Raw genomic sequence first — 18,213 nt, 5'->3', positions numbered from 1 at the left:
TGGCCTGCCCACTTCAGCCATTGGCTCACTTCACTGTGAGTGATGGCATTCTGCACGTTGACAAAGAGCACATTCACACAAACGTAATTTCCTTCAGTGTTGGGGACCACTACAGCAATGTGTGATTTTTCGTACCAAAAAATATGTTTGCTTTTCGTTACTGATTATTCTTTTTGGATTAACAAGTGCTCAACAGCTTCAATAATAATGTTTTACAAAAAACTTAACAAAGCAAGCACCAACAAAGCCAAAAAAGGGTGACGAGCAATGCCAGGATTTGGCAATCCTTGTTTCATATGAGATTGTGCCAATATGGAAATAATTATAATGCCAAGTAATGTATGTATGTTCCCATTTCGAACAGCAGGTTGAATATTCCTCTGAGGAACAGACTACCCAGTCTACCTGTCTGGCCTTTTCCTAGAGTATTACAGGATAGTGGGCTGGTTTCTGAGATAGATGGGCTGTCATAACCTCACATGAAAGCCCCCAGGGCTCCATTCTACTTGTAATCTCGTGCAATGTGGGGCCTAATTTGGTTTCCATTGTGCCCCTGCTTCCTCCCCTTGGTGTGCGTCGTTTCAGATGTGTTCTGTATCTTGACCTGAAAGCCCTTTTCCCTCCTGACTTCTCTCCCTGCTTCCTCCTACAGCCGGATGCACATTCGAGCAGGATGGAGAGACCACCCAGTGTGAATACAGCCAGGGAGAGGATGACGACTTCGAGTGGGAGCTGGTGCGCAACTACGGCATTCAACATGTGGCCTCGGACCTTCCTCATGGTAAGCTCACTCTTGACTCCTCTCTGGCACGGCCCAAACCTCTCTGCACCTATGTAGAATCCAGCCTTTCTTATATCACCTTAGCAGAAGCCTCCATTTCCTATCTCACAATAGCAAGAACCAGATCTTCCTACACCACACTGGTGGACACCAACCCTTCCTACCTCACCTTAGCAGAAGCCAGTCTTGCCAAGACTATGCCGGTGGAGGTCACTCACTCCCCACCTCTCCATAGCTGAAGCCAGACCTGCCTGCTCCCTGTTGTTGGGAGCCATTTCTTCCTACCCAATCTTAGCAGAAGTCCATTCTACCTACTCCCTGTTATTGTAAGCCAGCCATCCCCACCTCACTGTGTTAGAAGCCAGCAATGCCTACTCCAGGTTATTGGAAGCCAGCCCTATCTACCTCACTTTATCGGAAGCAAGCCCTGCCTACTTCAGTTGTGAAACTCGGCCCTTCCTACTTCTTAGCAGAACTCAGCCCTGCCCTACTCCATATTAGTGGAAGTCAGCCCTACCTTCCTCTCTTTAGCCTAAGCCAGCCTTGCCTACTCCAAGCAGTTGAAAGACAGCACTTCTTAACCAGCCTTAGTAGAAGCCTCCCTCTTGTAACACCACAACAGAAGCTAGCCATTCCTACTTCACGTTGGTGAAAGTCAGACTTTCACATCCCTGTTCTGAATGTTACACAGAGCTCAAAGTCTCAGCGTGTACACAGAATTGTCCTTGGTGTTAAACAAACCTTAGACGCTACTACCGTTTTTACAGAGAAGTACAAGTTCAGATAGCAGACTTGTCACTTCTGTTTAAACAATGTTGCAGCCTCAGGCCGCAGTAATGACGAAAACATGACTAGCATATCGGGTTTAAATATATTTTGGAAATGCACTTTGCCAGAGCATCAAGGTGTTGCATTCTTAAAATGCCCACCTTTCCTCATGAAAGCATGTTTACCTTTTAGCAACCACCCCCCTCGCCGTGACAAATTTTTATATATAATAAATATGTTTCTTTGGCACACAGTTTTTGACTCATCCTGCCTTGCATATGTATGTATCTCCATCACAAGCCAGGGATTGCCACCATCTACCAGGATTGTCCATACTGTGCTAGAGATGCGCACCATATGCTGGAGGAGGCCACCAGAATTGATAGATGGACATTATATAATATGATTGGTCATAAGATGAAAGGGATGCCAATTTTACTCCAGGAACAGGCAATGTAGTGTTGGAGGCTGCCACCACTGAGGCCCACCATAATTATGTGGATGCCCATTATTGTCCACCATTGTGGCAATGGATGTCACCAGGTACCATCTATGGCCATCATACTAAAGGAGTATAGGCCAGATCCCAGTTTTCTCTGCCAAAATACTAGGAATTTCCCTATGCTGGCTGAAGCAACCCTGGAAGTCCACCATTACTCACCCCCCCACACACGCGGCACGCCTATTCATTTGTAAGCAGTGCATTTTCTTTTTTCACTATGTGAGTGTCGCACACTTTTGCCTACAATTGCAATTGGCATAGGCAACCATTGTTGTGTGCACTCATCAGCGAGGCCACGGATGTACATGTATTCTGAACCCTTTTATAACCAACTGACAATCACTTCTGAGCAACTGAATCTCCAGAGCTTTCAAAGTGCCCATAACAATCACCCACTCACAACCTCAATTCATCTAGACACTTAGAGGCGTCTCTGTTTACAGTATGCGCTATACAGGAGTGTTATGCGGCACAGATAAGAATTATGAAAATAAAGGGCCTTAGAAAAAGCAAACACTGAAAGGGAATGCAAGATTAAGTTAAAAAAAAAAAGTGAAACGTAAACGGGGTCTGCATCGCTGACATGGAATACCTTAATGTTTTTGCAGTCATTATTCAGAAATCAATCCATGTTTTGCCTGTAAAATTAAGGACATTAATATAAGGCTTCACAAGGACCCCTTTCGCTGTCAATTGTTACCTACTGACAGGTCTGAGATTATCAGACCCAGTATAGAGGGTGCTGGAGGGGGAAGAAAAGAGGTGCGAGTTGTGTAAATAGAGGATTCTAGGAAGGTGTGCGGTGAAAACGGCACAAGGGTCGAACAGACTGCTGAGAAAGTGGTGTGAATGGAAGAATGGAGTAATTGAGACTGAAAACGGATACCATTCCCATAGTCCTTAGTAATGTTTAATTCACAGTATCATATTTTCACAAATAAAAGTTTCATTTCTAATTCTTCACAACTAAGTAGTTGTTCATTTGTGCTATCCAGCGCTCAAATTCTGGCTTATTTAAGGTATATGCCTCTTGTGTTGTATGTCTGGATGTAGAAACACAAAGGTCACAGAGAGACACTCGTGGGAAGCACAGGATTTTAGTTTACATGTTTTGAGCAACAACATTATTTAGATAGGACACACTTGAAAATGGTTTCTAATTATGCTTGTTAGTCCACACCTCTTTTGGAAGCCTTTCACCTTTTTCATCTCACTCAAAGCGCTGCCCAAGCCTGCATGGCAGAACAAGTAAATGTATTGTATTGTAGAACAAGATTTATATAGCACTTACTACCCCTATGTGGGGCGCTGAAGTTCATGCCTGCATGGGTAGCACACTACACCATTTAAGATGTGTGGATGGAAGGGTGTTGTATTTGTTTTGATCCTGTATGGGAAATGTTTCCATGTCATGCATGATGATTACAGAGATGTGATTAACGTGTTATTGGACGCAGCGCGTACATGTGTGAAGGATGATGTTTGAGAGATCAGTGTGTTAGTTAGTTTTCGGTGACTGAGCAGCTCTGCAGGTCCCTTATGTTATTTCTTATTGTAATAGTCTACTTAGCTGGTTACTGTTCTGGGTTGTCCATACTCCGAAATCTAGTTTAAAGTTTATGGTCCTGGGCAGGCATAGAATGGATGAAGACCTAGTTGAGAGAAGTGCTTGGATGGTAATATCATCCCATATCTAATTATCACTGTGAGATATCAAAAGCGCTCATGGTATGTAGCTAGTTGGGACCTACAGTGGTGGAATAAATTAAAGTTCTCTATTGACCAGGGGCATGTAGCAGATCCCTTCAGTTATTGCATTCCTGTTCAATTGGTGAAGGGTGGTTTGATGCTGTACACCTGGTAATGGATATGACCCACAGCAGTTCTGTCTTGTGTGAGTGTCAAGCATTATAAGCAGAGCCACTTCAATTATGCAACAGGGGAGAGTTAAGTTGTGTGGCAGGGTTGACAAAATTATGCACCCAGAAAAGTCAAATTATGTGGCGTTATGCGGCACATCTTATGATAGTATTAACTTGATTGTTTTGTCATTTTTACACGTGGTAATACTGTCTAAACAGAGATTTCACTTAATTAGTACCAGTCGGACAACCAAATAGAACAAGCATTTGCAATGCAAAGGGTCTCGCATATTTCGGACAAGTTAATTGTCATCTTTTGACAACAACGCCCAGGGGCAAAAACAAAATAAAAACATGAGTGGAAACTGAGAGCCCTTTACTGAGCACAACAGTGTCTCGCATGCGAGACACATGCACTAGCAGGCTTGACCCTAAAAATAAGCAACTGAAATTTGAAAAGTTAAACTTTGCGAATGGCCTTCCACTTCATGCAAACACATAAAATCAAATTTTTAGTAACTTTTGATCCGTTTGAGCTAGAAATTGATTCTTTTTTTGTTAAAATCTGCAGATGAGGAATTATGTGGCAAATGCTGCAAGTCATAATTATGCGAAAAAACACGCGGAATAACATAATTCCAGTAGCCATGAGTATAAAGAAATTATTATACAATCTGAATGAACTGCAGTTGACTGCTCAACCTTGTTATGGAATTGGTAAAATTATAAAGTAAGAGGTTTATGAATTGCATTGTATTGTAACTTCATTTAGCCTGGTAAGGAAAGCTTATCTTTTTACCAGCCCATGAAAAGAGTTTGCTTTAAAGTAAGGAAGCACCTTCGATTTGGTGAACTTCTTCAAGGCAAGCTCTGCAAGAAATAATTTAGATAGTTACTACCCTGAAGAGGTCAAGAAATAATTTGGATAGTTACTACCCCTGAACAGGTATCGTAGCAGGACGTTGCTCCCGAACACAGGAGCAACGTCCTGCTACGATAGTTAGTTAGTATTTTTTGGTTATTGTTATTAACATTAGTCTTGTGCTCTTAACCGCTTGGGTGCCCAGGACGTAATGGGTACGTGCTCGGCAGCACCGCTCGGGTGCCAAGGACGTAACCGTTATGTCCTCCACCTGGCCCTCAGTGAAAGAGCTAGCACTCCCCCCCCATCGCCTGCTCCTCCCCCCCCCCATTAGGGCCTCACATGCCCTTCCCTCTGGGCATGGATGGAAGGGGAATTGCTTCCCCTTCCGCCTGCCCCCATCGCGCTGGAAGCTCAGGTTCCAGTGCGATAGGAAGAGAAATTAAAACATTTCTCTTCCAATTGGGGGTTGGGGCGGACAGAGAGACATGAAAGGAAAGGCTTTTCCTTTTTATGTCTTTCTGAGCATTTCTGCAGCCCGATTGCCTAGCGATCGGGCTGCAGAAATGCCCACTAGACACCAGGGATGTTTGTTTACATAAAGTAAACAATGAAGGGGAGCAACCCCTTGGGCAAAGGTTGCTCCCCTGGGGGCTATTTTAATTAGGCCTATCTGCCGCCTGGCGGGGTGGGGGGGGAGAAGCCCTTAGACACCTGGGATATTTTTTTATTTATTTTTTACACGTGGGGAGCGACCCTTTGGGTAAGGATTGTTCCCCTGACGGGCAAATAGTTTTTAGGCCATTTCTGTCCCCCTTGGGGGCAGATCAGCCTATTTTTATTAGGCCAATCTGCCCCCGGGGGGCAGAAACCACTAGACACCAGGGATGTTTTATTTTTACGCCAATTGCACGCAAGGGGAGTGACCCGTTAGGCAAGCATTGCTCCCCTAGGGGGAGGAGGGGAGAAACAAATTTTTAGGCCATTTCTGCCCCCCCTTGGTGGCAGATCTGCCTATTTTAATTAGCACCAGAGATTTTAAAAGAAAAAATGTTTTACAGATGGGGAGCAACACCTTAGGCAAGGGTTGTTCCCCTGGGGGACAAATTTATTTTAGCCCATTTCTGCCCCCCTTGGGGGCAGATTGTCCTTATTCTATTAGCCGGATCTACCCCCATGGGGGACAGAAACCACTTAGGCACCAGTGTGTGTGTGTGTGTGTGTAGAGGGGCCTATTTTTGTAATGACCATCTGCCCCCAAGGGGGGGGGGGGGAGGGAAGAAATCCCACCAGGGAAGAAGTTTTTTTTTTTTTAAAGAGAGTGGGTACCCCCATCCACCCCGATCCACTCCCCGGGGGGGAGGGGGGTGGCAGAAAGCTTACTAGATGCCAGGGAATTAAAAAAAAAAAAGTTGGGTAGTGGCTACCAACCAGTATTGGCATGGTTATGCCCCCACCTCAACTGAAGGGGATCACAGTCTTTCAGCTCTCCCGCTGCACACTAAAAGATCTTATCCCAATGGCAAGCAAGAGGACATTTGACTATTTGGGGTTTTGGTTTTACACTTGTGCCATGAGAGCCTGTCTAACTCTCAAAACCTCCCCACTTAGAATGGTGAGGGCTGCACTTTTTGGGCTTTGGGACGCTACCATGTAGAAAAATCTACGAGACCTACACACATCTGAAAACTAAACATCTGGGTGAGTCAGGGTGGTGTGCTTCACATGCACCCAGCACCATTTTTTTTACCCACAATGCCCTGCAAACCTCCAACTTTGCTTGAAATCGCACATTTTTCCCACATTTTTGGGACGGAACCTTCCGGAATTTGCAGGAATACACAAAATACCTACCACCCATCATTGTTGCATCTATATTGATAAAAATATTTTTTTTCTAACTGCCCTTTTGGAACCGCCTTGGTTCCTCCTGAATTTCGACATGTTTTGGCTCTTCCCTGTCAGAGGCCCACCTACACAAGTAAGGTATAATTTTTATCGGGAGACTGAGGGGAACGTTGGGTGGTAGGAAATTTGTGCCAATGCGGTGATCCCACACAGAAATGTGGGGAAATATTATTTTTTGTTTTTTAGCTAAATTTGAGGTTTTTTGAGGCTAGGTACGAAAAACACTGAGAGATCCACGCAAGTCACACTTCACTGGATTCCTTCAGGGGTGTCTAGTTTCAGAAATGTCTGGATTTAGTAGGTTTCCCTAGATGGCTGCTGAGCCCAGGACCAAAAACGCTGCCCCTCCCCCCCCACAAACACACAGAAAAACAGGTAGTTTTGTAATTGATAATTTTGATGTGCCCACGTAGTGTTTTGGGGCATTTCCTGTTGCAGGCACTAGGCCTACCCACGCAAGTGAGGTACCATTTGTATTGGGAGATGTGGGGGAATGCTGGGTAGAAGGAAGTTTGTGGCTCCCCTCAGAATCCAGAACTTTGCAGCACCGAAATGTGAGGAAAATTTGTTTTTTGCCACATTTTGAGGTTTGCTAAGGATTCTGGGTAACAGAACCTGTGAGTGCACCACAAGTTACCCCATCCTGGGTTCCCCTAGGTGTTTAGTGTTCAGAAATGTCCAGGTTTGCTGCGTTTTCCTAGGTGCCGGATGAGCTAGAGGCAAAAATCCACAGCTAGGTACTTTGTAAACGACAGGTCAGTTTTCTTTGGGAAAATGTGATGTGTCTGTGTTGTGTTTTTGGCATTTCTTGTTGCGGGCAGTAGGCCTCTCAGATTACAGAACTTTCTATCACCAAAATGTGAGGGAAAAGTGTTTCTTCTGCCCAATTTTGAGGTTTGCAAAGGATTCTGGGAAACAGAACCTGGTGAGAGCACCACAAGTTACCCCATCCTGGGTTCCCCTAGGTGTCTAGTTTTCAAAAATGCACAGGTTTGGTAGGTTTCCTAGGTGCCATTTCTTCTGCAGCCTTTTTCCCATTTGTTTTTAAAAAACGAAATGTTTTCTGTATTTTGGCTAATTTATTGGTCTCCTCCAGGGAAGCCCACAAACTCTGGGTACCTCTAGAATCCCTAGGATGTTGGGGAAAAAAGGACGCAAATTTGGCGTGGGTAGCTTATATGGACAAAAGTTATGAGGGCCTAAGCATGAACTGCCCCAAATAGCCAAAAAGAAAGATTTGTCACTTGAGAGGAAAAGGCCTGGCAGCGAAGGGGTTAAAGACACCAATGCATGCATTTACTTCAGTTTCAGTTAATAGGAGTTAGGTGTGATCTGGGGTATGTAAATTCATGCAATTATTGGCAAAATTTTAGATGACCTACAGAACATTAGGTATTGTTAGATTGCAGCGGTATTACTTTTAAAGGAGAAGTTGTGATCATTGAAATTAGGGTATGGGCAATTTGTAGGGATACAATAGTAGGACTTAAGGCAACGAAGCGTGTGACTTAGCATAGGCTATGCACAGAGAGGAGGCATGCATTGAATGAAAAGAAAGGTGAGTGGCTTTAAAGGAAAAAGAGTCGAGAATTGGAAGTTTTAAGTCGGTGTCTATGCAGGGTTTTTAGGAATATTGTGGTGGATTTTTGAGACCGTATGCCGACCTGTAGAAAGAAATAACACCCATTACCGCCCCTTCGAGGCCTGCCTTTTGTAAGCCAATCCTTTGTAGAGGAGTTCAGTGCAAATGGTAGACTTTTGCGGAGTCACCACTAGATTGTAAACTAGGAAGCTTCATTCTGCGTGGGAAGGTGGTTTATGTGGAGAACATGAGGGAGGACCAACTCCTTCTCTTCCTCTCTGATAAGCTATAAAAAGAACTAGAGGGAAAACCTGGGCAACGCATTTTTTTAAATAGTTATAATCCCTTTTTAATTGCCAGAGAACATTACTTCCTGCGTTCCCGCTCACGGCTCAGGTGGGTAATTTGGAGGCGCGAAGAAGCGTCTGACAACGGCGTCGCGGAGGCTATAGGTGGGCCGAGGGCGAGTCTGGTGAAGTTGCACGCAGAAGGTGCTGCAGGTGGAGGATGGGCTGGCTTGTCCGGCGTTGGCACGAGCCTCCTGTTCGCTTCTAGAAGCTGCTGTATGCAAGTGCTTTCCACCCGCCCGCCACAGAGAGGCCTGATTTAGACGGCCATATCGCACCTGATCACCCCAGGGCCCGTACTGCTGCCCTCGCGCCCACATCCATGCTGTAGTGTTCTCAGTCGCGGCTCATGGGTTGGTGGCGGGGGAGGCCGAGATAATACGAAAATTGTGGCCTTGCTGTAGGGCCATCAATGTTGCAAATTACCGTACTCCATCCCTTAATTTAGTAATTGCTTGTCTGTTGACGTTAGTAGACTTAACCCATCCCCCGACACCCCCGTCTTATTTTCTTTCGTTTAATTATTACTTTGCCCCTCTTTTGTTCCCCGTCTCCCCTGCCTTCTTCCCTTCACCCTCCGTTCATTTTTCCTTCCTTTCTCCGTCATTCCCTCCTATATTCCGTTTCATTCTTCCCATCTCTGTTAGTTTTGAGGGCCGGCACTTATTTTTCTGCCTCAAGCATAAAAATGCACACAGTGGCAAGTCGGAGGAAGAGAAAAACGAAAAAGTCTCACAAAGGGCGAAAGCAATAATCTGCAAGAGTTGATCTGAAGGGGAAATTGATTAGAGGTCAGAGATGGATCTAGGATTACGTCGCCCAGGTATTCTGTGCTCGGACATTTAATTGCAGCAGCCGCGTGTTTCATAGGAGAGCTTTGGGCACCGGCACGTTTCTATTTGCAAATTAAGCACTGCAGCATGGGTTGGATATTTTACAGGCCGCCTAAAATCTGGACGTGAGTTTTGCTGCTCCTACCAAGTAATGCACAGCCTGCCAAAGATTCTGCATAATTGGGGTACTCTACAATGTGTGTAGCTCAAATGGATAAAAAAAAAATACAACGAATGTGTCATGTGAAATGCAGTGCAGCTCCTGACTTTGCTCAGGTCCCCAAACCACTTTTCGCGTATTGATTGCTGTATTCAGAATTTTTTTTAAAAACGACAAAAATGTCTCAGATGGAGTCAATAGCCCCGAAATGCCTCGTACTAAATTGTGGACAAGTAAGTTGTGTTGAGTTCTAACTATTTGTTATTTTAATTTCAAAATAGGATTACACTTCTTTATGTTTTACCGCTTTTAAGACAGGGCGGGTGACACACGCCAGTCACTTGCCTGCCTGACTCATGACGCACACGCCCCCATCCTAAGTGGGTCTTTCAAAGGAAAGAGCCTGTCTGGAAATTTTGTGGTATACCAACAGAAGCGAGTGTCCTTTTTTGTAGCCTAGTAAAAAAAGCTTTCCTTTTTACCAGCCCAAGGAAAGAGTTTGATTTAAAGTAAGGAAGCCCGTTCGATTTAGTGAACTTCTTCAAGGCAAGCTCTGCAGGAAATAATTTGGATACGCCCCCTTCCTCCTCCCCCTCCCCCGCCATTTAAGAATATAGGATAGTGGTGAGAGACTTGTCCTCCTGGCCTGTGGAGGCTTGTTGGTTACTTTTACAGTTTTGTTTCACTGTCTTTTTTCCCCTCTGTATATGTCAGTGCACTAAGGTTATGTGAGGGCACAAATAGTTCTATTCAAAGCACCTAAAATACAAAAAATAGATATATCGCAGAGTGCAAATAATTCCCTGGCTTTTGGTCGGGTCAAATTGATGAAATTAGTGTCTGCTCTGCACATCAAGTGACTTGACACGGGTGATGGAAGGAGGCTGCAGTAGGGACCGTGTTAAGGCACTGCCAATAACATACCAACACCAGAAGCTGCAAAGGAGTTGTACATAGTACTAACTACGGTTTTGTAACTTCGGAAGAAACCAAAACCAAAACATGATTGTGGAAATAAATGTTATATGTTAATTCAAGTCATTGAGTGCAAATTAATAAGTCACTGAGTGCACATTTCAGGCACCCGAGTTTTTCCTCAAATGAAACTCCTCTATTACACAAAACCTTGTAAAAATGTAAGAAATTGCATTATAGATGATCTTAATTAAATTAACTGCAATGGAAAATCAATTGCATGTAGAGTACTACCTCAGGCGATCTGGTTGAATGGTATTGTTTGAAAAGAGTAACTTTTGGGAGCAGTGTGCTACATTTAATTCTACCGAATGAGAATGGCAGAGGCTAATGAAAGGACTGATAGGTGAATGGTGTCTTATTTGGTATAAATAAGATCGACTTCAGAAGGATGAAGGGTCTGTGTTTAAGCTTTGGCTTCGATAATGGTATAAAGGAAGCCGTTTGTAAGTTTAAAAGTGACTACTGCTCTATGGCAGGATGGAAAGCAGTTGGCAGGCCACTCCTGGGCTACCAAAGGAACATTCTAGCCAGAGCCATTCAAGATGTTGAACCCTGCCTCTTTGGGTAGATTTCAGTAAGATAAAATGTTCTAGTCCAAGGTTTCCCCAAATCTCTATAGGTGTGATTGTATGTCCTTCAGTAGCTCGAGTCTGAAAGTGCCATTACCGTAATATCTCAGTTTTCAGCATTCTTAAATTGGTTGTGACTTACAGTTGATTGACTTGGCCTGAGACTATGAATGCGTCATAGGCAGTCCCACCATAGTCACCACCCATTGGTTTGAAAAACGCTAGTAAATGTAATCTCCAGGTGTGGTTAGTAAATCGCATTTTGCCTTCAGAGTGTAGGATTTCAACACTAGCATCAGAATTCCTTCTTGGCGAAACCTGTCCGAGTCAAAATTTAAGATGCAGTCTGTGTTGAGGTGTAGAGTGAATTTTAGTGTGGACTAGTGGAGAGTCAATTATGTGGTATCCAAAAGAACCTTTGGGGTAAAACAATTTGTGAAGTTCTGTCTGCACAGCCTGTGACTCCACAACAGGAATAAGCTGTAAATGACGGTTACAGGTAGGACTCATCTCCTATGTGTGTCATTAGCATTTGATTGACAGGCAATGGACACACATAGTGCATTTTACTAGGGACTTGCTAGTAAATCAAATATGCCAATCATAGAGAAACCAATCACCAATACATTTTAGACAGAGAGCATATGCACTTTAGGGGAAACATCCTTTATGCCGACTTTTTTATAACGAAGTCCTGGTTAACGAAAGCGGAACAACGCTTTCCTTAACCACGACGTCGTTATTTTGTGCCTTAACCACGCATGTCCTGAACAACGAACATGCATGGTTAAGGTACAAACAAGGGAGTCGGCTGAGGAGGATGATGCAGATGAGGCGACGACACAGGTAAGTGGGGGGTTTTAGGTTTTGGGGAGGGGGTTGGGGGGTCGGGGTTTTAGGTTTTGGGGTGGGGTTGGGGCGTTTTTGGTTTTGGGGAGGTGGTGGGGGGTCGGGGTTTTAGGTTTTGGGGTGGGGTTGGGGGGGTGGGGCGTTTTTGGTTTTGGGGAGGGGGTGGGGGGTTGGGGTTTTAGGTTTTGGGGTGGGGTTGGGGGGTGGGGCGTTTTTGGTTTTGGGGAGGGGGTGGGGGATCAGGGTTTTAGGTTTTGGGGTGGGGTTGGGGGGTGGGGCGTTTTTGGTTTTGGGGAGGGGTGGGGGGTCGGGGGTTTTAGGTTTTGGGGTGGGGTTGGGGGGTGGGGCGTTTTTGGTTTTGGGGAGGGGGTGGGGGGTCGGGGGTTTTAGGTTTTGGGGTGGGGTTGGGGGGGTGGGGTGAGGCATGCAGGATCAATGGGTGCCTGTTACTAATGACTTTACCAGGAATGCCTTTACAACAAAATATCGTTGTTAAGGCATTCGTGGTAAAGGCATTAGTAGTAACAACGAGGTCGGTGTTCCGACCTCGTTGTTTAGGCACCCGTTGTTTTGTCAGTCGGCATTCCATCGTACAACCCACTTTAGCACTGGTTAGCAGTGATAAAGTGCCCAGAGTCCTAAGGCTAACACAAGCAGGCCCGAAAAATAGGAGGAAGAAGGCAAAACGTTTGGGGATAACCCTGGAAAAATGGCCAGGTCCAACAATAGGTATAGACATTTTGAGTGGGTGAGCATTTTAGTGAGAGCAATCCATTGAGCTATAGAGAAAGATGGGTGAGTTCAAACTGGCACTCGTTCCTCTAGCCACTTCATCAGTGTGCCGTAGATAGTTTTCGATATTTCATCCATATCTCTTCTGATCAATATTCCGAGATAGCGAATCAGGCTGTCCACCCACTGTAGTGGGCAATCCCCCCAAAAAAGCAGTGTGTACCACTGGTAAGAGGAAAGATAACTGATTTAGCCCAGTTTATATGGATTCCTGAAAAGCCACTGAATCAGATGACTGTGTGGATTGCCGAGATTATGTCAGCATGGGGGTTCCGCAGACATGTGGTAATATCATCTGAATGCAAACACTATTATGCTGCTTGCCTCTAAGTGCTGTCACAAAGGAGCCTCTGTGACTTAGAGGATAGGGGAGAGGGGACAGACCTCTAGTTATAGGGATGGGGGCAGTGACCTTGCTGTTGATGGGCACTCTAGCACACAGCAGCTTGTACAGGAGTTTAATCCAGCTGATGAATCGAGGACTGAGACCCAGTCATCTTTATAGCTGGAACAAGAAGAGACTCTTCAGAGCATCAAATGCCTTGGTGGCATAGAGTAAGAGTCGTCACCTTAAGCTGGGATTGACGGAATGCGTGAGCGCAAACATTGTATGTAGATTGTGGGATGTATTCTGTTCGGGTACAAATCTCGGTTGGTCCAGGCAGACACTATTGGGCAACAGTGGCACCAGGTGGATTGCAAGTAATTTGGTGAGGATTTTATTGTCCACATTAATCATTGAAGGAGGGTGATATGAGAGATACTGGTTGGGTGGCTTTCCAGGTTTCAGTATGATGATGAATACTGCCTTGCATAATGTGGGGGGTATGGTGCCCATCTGCAGGGCTGCCTCATACACTGCCAGGAGATGTGTGTTGAGAAGTTGGTCATACTGTTTGTAGAAAGTGATCGTCAGGCCATCCAGTCCTGATACCTTGTCTCCGAGCATATCTTGTATCACTTGCACTATATTGTTAGAGAAAAAGAGACATCAAGATACTGGCAAATGGTGCTTTCGAGCCAAAGACGCTGGATTGAATCCAGATACTTGTCCAGTCAGACTGGATCATGGGCTATCTTAAAATTATAGAGGTCGGCAAAAAGGTAGTCATAATGTGTTTAAGACACTCGGATCGAGCGGGGAACCTGCCAGCTGTCAAGTAATTCTGTGAGATGGTCACTAGCTCAGAACTGGTATATTAGTTTAGCCAGCATCTGTCTCGCTCTGTCTCCTTTCCCATAGTGCCAAGCCCACAGCCTTTCTACCAAGATAGTGTGTTTCTTGGATTGCCTCCTTATTGTATTCACTGCCCTTTTGCCTAAAGGTGTCTCCTGAGGTGAAGAAGGCAAGTTTGAGGACGCAAATATCTGACTTGAGTGAGAGGACTTTAAATGCTATTCTGTTTTATAGTGGGCATGTTGAGACCAAGAAGGGTCGACTTAAGTGACGAGATTTTCTAAGGGCAAATTTTACAGCCAAGTTGTGTTCCTCTTGGACTGTTGCTTAACAAGCCCTGGCCTGTGTCCTATGTCAGTTCCTGGCACGTAATGACCGGTGTAGCCTGTGGTGAAGGAATGTTAATGGCATTTAAACACTGCACATTGAGGGAATGGCCTTCTGATTGAAATTAGGAATTGTATAGAAGAAACAATTATGGATTGGGTCATATAGCTTACACTTACGGGTTCTTCACTTTATATCGTCTGTGGACCTCCAGTAAATCATTGGAAGCCGGGGACCGCTGTCCTCAGCAATTTCTATGATTTGAACTTCAAAATAATACCCAAAAATATAAAAACAAGTATACACCAAAATAAATGTTTAAATATTAAAATATTTTCAATATTTAAGCATCAATCAAATATAGAAAGTTTTACATTTTTAATGTTTGCTTCTTTATTTGTATATACTTTATTACTTTTATTATTACTTTTTGTTTGAAAAAAAATGTTGCAGACCCTGAGTTGATCTCGCCAACCCCCAGGGTTCCTTGGACCACAGGTTAAGAACCACTGGCTTACACCATCGGTTTGAGATCTCTGCCACTCCCTTGTCTTCCCAGCAGCTTGCGAAATTCCAGTGCTCTCGTATCCCACAATTTGTGTGTTGCTTTCCCCCCCCCCTATTTGTTCTTGTTTTAAAGACAGGTCATACCATTGTGTTTATAACATGGGTTCTAAGAGCAACCCACTTTTTTCTAGAGATTGTTGTCAAAAGGTGAGGGGGTATAGGGCATTACTGCCAGGCAATAAGTTACCACGGTCACCTGTCAATAAACTCTCAATGATCTATGGAATGTTACTTTTACTTCTGCGCACGTGGTACAACAGGGCATTACTGTCTGTTAATGCCCCTTTCCGAGTAACCTGATTGACCTGCTTATTTTGAGCATTCCATTCCACTTATTTTATTTTGTGTTCACTTTCTTGTTGCAGTGTCTTCTATCAAAGTGTGGGAACAGAAGGCTGTTGCTCACAAGATCACTTCTCTATGGACCTTAGATAACACCCCATTACTGCCAAATAATGCCCTTTTTCTGGTCGAGTCTATCAGTCTGCTCAGCTTGAAGGTTGAATCGCACGTTATTCCCGGGTTTTCTATGAGCAACGTTGTGTTCCCAGGTTCTCTTGTCAAGGAGCGGGGGAGGACAGGCACTTCGTTCAGTCTTGATTATCCCAGGGTTGCTGTTAGTTCGGCAGCCTGGGTGATTGGCGTGCCCTGTTATTTTGCTTTCTTGGCTTATTTCATTAAATGTTTCATTACAGACCAAAGGCCCGCTGGGATGCTAACATCAGATTCACAGCAGTAGCTAACTCCATTGCTGGCAGCCGTAGCAAGTAAGATGCTAACCAGCTAATGCGCATAGGAGTCTGTGTGGGGGAGGGGGAAGGTTTGGACTGAATGTGGCAAAGAGGGTAGCTGGGCATAGAGCATGTGGCAATGGAGTGAGCTCCGTGGCACAGCACTGAACCAAGCCCAGAGTGTAGCAGAAATTACAATTGGGCTCACAGAGACTGGCAGAGCAGGGTGCTGGGCACAAAGTGAGACAGACACACTTAAAGTGTATGAAAAAATAGGCGCCAAGCAAAGAGGCTGTGTGAAGTGTGTGTATAGTAGACACCTAGTGCAGAGCCAGCGGAGTGCGGTACAGGGTGAAATGCAGATACATGGCCATTGAGTGAGTTTATGGTCAGCTGGGTTATGAGAGCAGAAGTGGACTGTTTCTTTGTCAAGAAGGCCAATGGTGTCTAGGGGCGACCATATGGCATGAAGGCAAATTCAAGGCAGGACTGTAAAAATTCAGGGCAAAGGGTCAACATTCAGGAACGAAAATTAGGATAGGAAAAAGGGTCAACTTTATGTTCACCTCTGAAAAGAGTAAATACCCCACTCTACTTTATCAGTGCATTTGTACTATTTTTATATTGCACTATTTATTCACTGTGCTTTGTATGTGATTGTGTTTGGGTAAGCTACATTCAGGTGGTCAGGTTTTTTTAAAAAGTAGATTGATCCAGTTGAGCACAGTGTCAAGGGCATTACCCCAACCCAAATCTACCCAATCACTGTTAGAGAGAAAGCAACAGCAACATTTTGATTATGTTTCTAAACATTTTAAAATCCATGGCAAACAGTTTGGGAAACATTAAGGTATGTGGTTGTTTAACCTTCAGCTAGTTAAGACAAGCTTAATTAAAACATCTGCTTACCTCACCCTCCACTAGATGTCAACCCCCAAAAGATTAATGATCAGATTAGATAGTGCATGCAACAGTATCACACCTTTTATTGAGCTGTGAGGTACCCACAACCTGTCTGTAGACTCAGCACCAAGAAGGCCTGACTGCTACATTACAGTGTCAGGGACTCTACATTTATCACAGAAGTGGGAACCCGGATCACTACACAAAGAGAATTAAAGAGCAGAATGGAGTTGAGAACAGATGGAAGATCCACAGCAAATGGTTAAAAAAGTAATCTCTAAGAAGCAGACAAATAAGGAAGAGAAGAACAAGGTGGGAGAGTGCTTAAAACCAGACAAGATGGGCCCACCATGAGTATTGGAAAGTATTGTGTACCTAGAGAGTAGTCTCAGCAGAGAGGCCAGAAACAGAGAGACTGTTAAGTGATGTTAATCGATTGAACAAGCAGCACCCACCAACCTGGGCTAACTCTGCTGGTGCAATGGTCCATTGATCGTGGGAGATGGGCAGGGGCCAGGCATCATGGAAGGTTGGGCCCTGGTCATTTGCCCACTAGGTCCATGTCTTGAAACGGCTCTGCAGTCAAACCAAAACTGAACCAGTGTTCTTTCTCATTCATAAGTGCATAAGAACATGAAGAATCTTCAAAATGTTTGTAATGTAAATTTTACAACAAACACAATTTCAGAACATGATAAAGCTATTAAAATGCAGACAGCGTTTCTACGGTTTCAGTATAGTACACTAAATCGAAACACTGCATTGACATTTCTTTGAAGAGAAGGTTTAAAAACATGAACTTTAAACCATTTATTAATCCTCCCTCCTGAGAATGCCTTGAGTGAAAAAAGTGATTTGCTGTCTGGTGTCCTCTACATTGTAACCAATATTTTTGCTATGGATGTTACAACACTATAGACTATTAAAGCCTATACAAGTGAGGGTTTTGTTCAGAAAGCATAAGGAATTGAATTACGTGCTCTTAAATGTCACTATTAGGTAAATGAGTCACATATAATAAACAGATTTGACTTGGATCACACAGTTCAGTCATGTGGGAAAGCCAGGATTTGAACCCACGTTTCCTGGTCTCACACAGTGCAATTAGCCACTGACTAGATCAACTTATTTTTCTCAGTCGCGTTAAACACCAAAGGACAGGTTTTTTTGTACAGTTCTGAGATGAATAATACACTGTATTAAATAAATGAAGATCACCGGTTAATCTGACACAGTATCTAAAAAAATAAAAATACACAGTGAAGGCCAGGGAAGGTAGGACTTCATATGTTATTATCACTGACTTTCTCATACTTTACATTGCTATTCAATGCAGCAGTCAAAGTGCATGAAAAGGTATGGCTACTGTTATCCTGAGTTTAATGGGGATGAGGGTCTCTGAGCGTGGAGGCAGAGTCAAAGGCGTTGCTAAAAAGAAGGAAATCATTCGGTAACCATTTTCTTGATCTTTCACCATCAGGTAATTGCATATAAAATAACACATGCCTTAAATGGAAAATAAAAATAAGTGCAAGTTAAACTAATCAGTGAAAAAAGCACTACTTTGTCACAAAAACTCTGTTGGTAAATGTAATCACTGCAGATGTCTGCGTGTCTAACCAAAGGCCCATAGAATTTAATTCATTGTGGTGCAGCAGATAATAGTGACTTGTGTATTTTTAGTGCTAGGAGGCCCCTAACTGTCATAAAACGTA

General features: G+C 44.0%; 1 protein-coding gene across 3 annotated transcripts in view; it reads left to right on the top strand.

Moving 5' to 3' along the window:
- PTPRU (protein tyrosine phosphatase receptor type U) overlaps positions 1-18,213 on the top strand; it is a 765,217-nt gene that overhangs the window by 229,332 nt on the left and 517,672 nt on the right. For all 3 annotated transcript variants that reach the window (XM_069225125.1, XM_069225127.1, XM_069225126.1), the window contains exon 2: positions 653-781. In XM_069225125.1, the coding sequence (XP_069081226.1) occupies positions 653-781 (129 nt within the window). The remainder of the gene's footprint in view (positions 1-652; positions 782-18,213) is intronic.

The sequence above is a fragment of the Pleurodeles waltl genome, chromosome 3_1 (genome assembly GCF_031143425.1).
Source record: "Pleurodeles waltl isolate 20211129_DDA chromosome 3_1, aPleWal1.hap1.20221129, whole genome shotgun sequence".
Classification (NCBI taxonomy): domain Eukaryota; kingdom Metazoa; phylum Chordata; class Amphibia; order Caudata; family Salamandridae; genus Pleurodeles; species Pleurodeles waltl.
The sequence above is the reverse complement of the archived record's forward strand: the minus strand, read 5'-3'. Positions and strand labels throughout refer to the sequence as shown.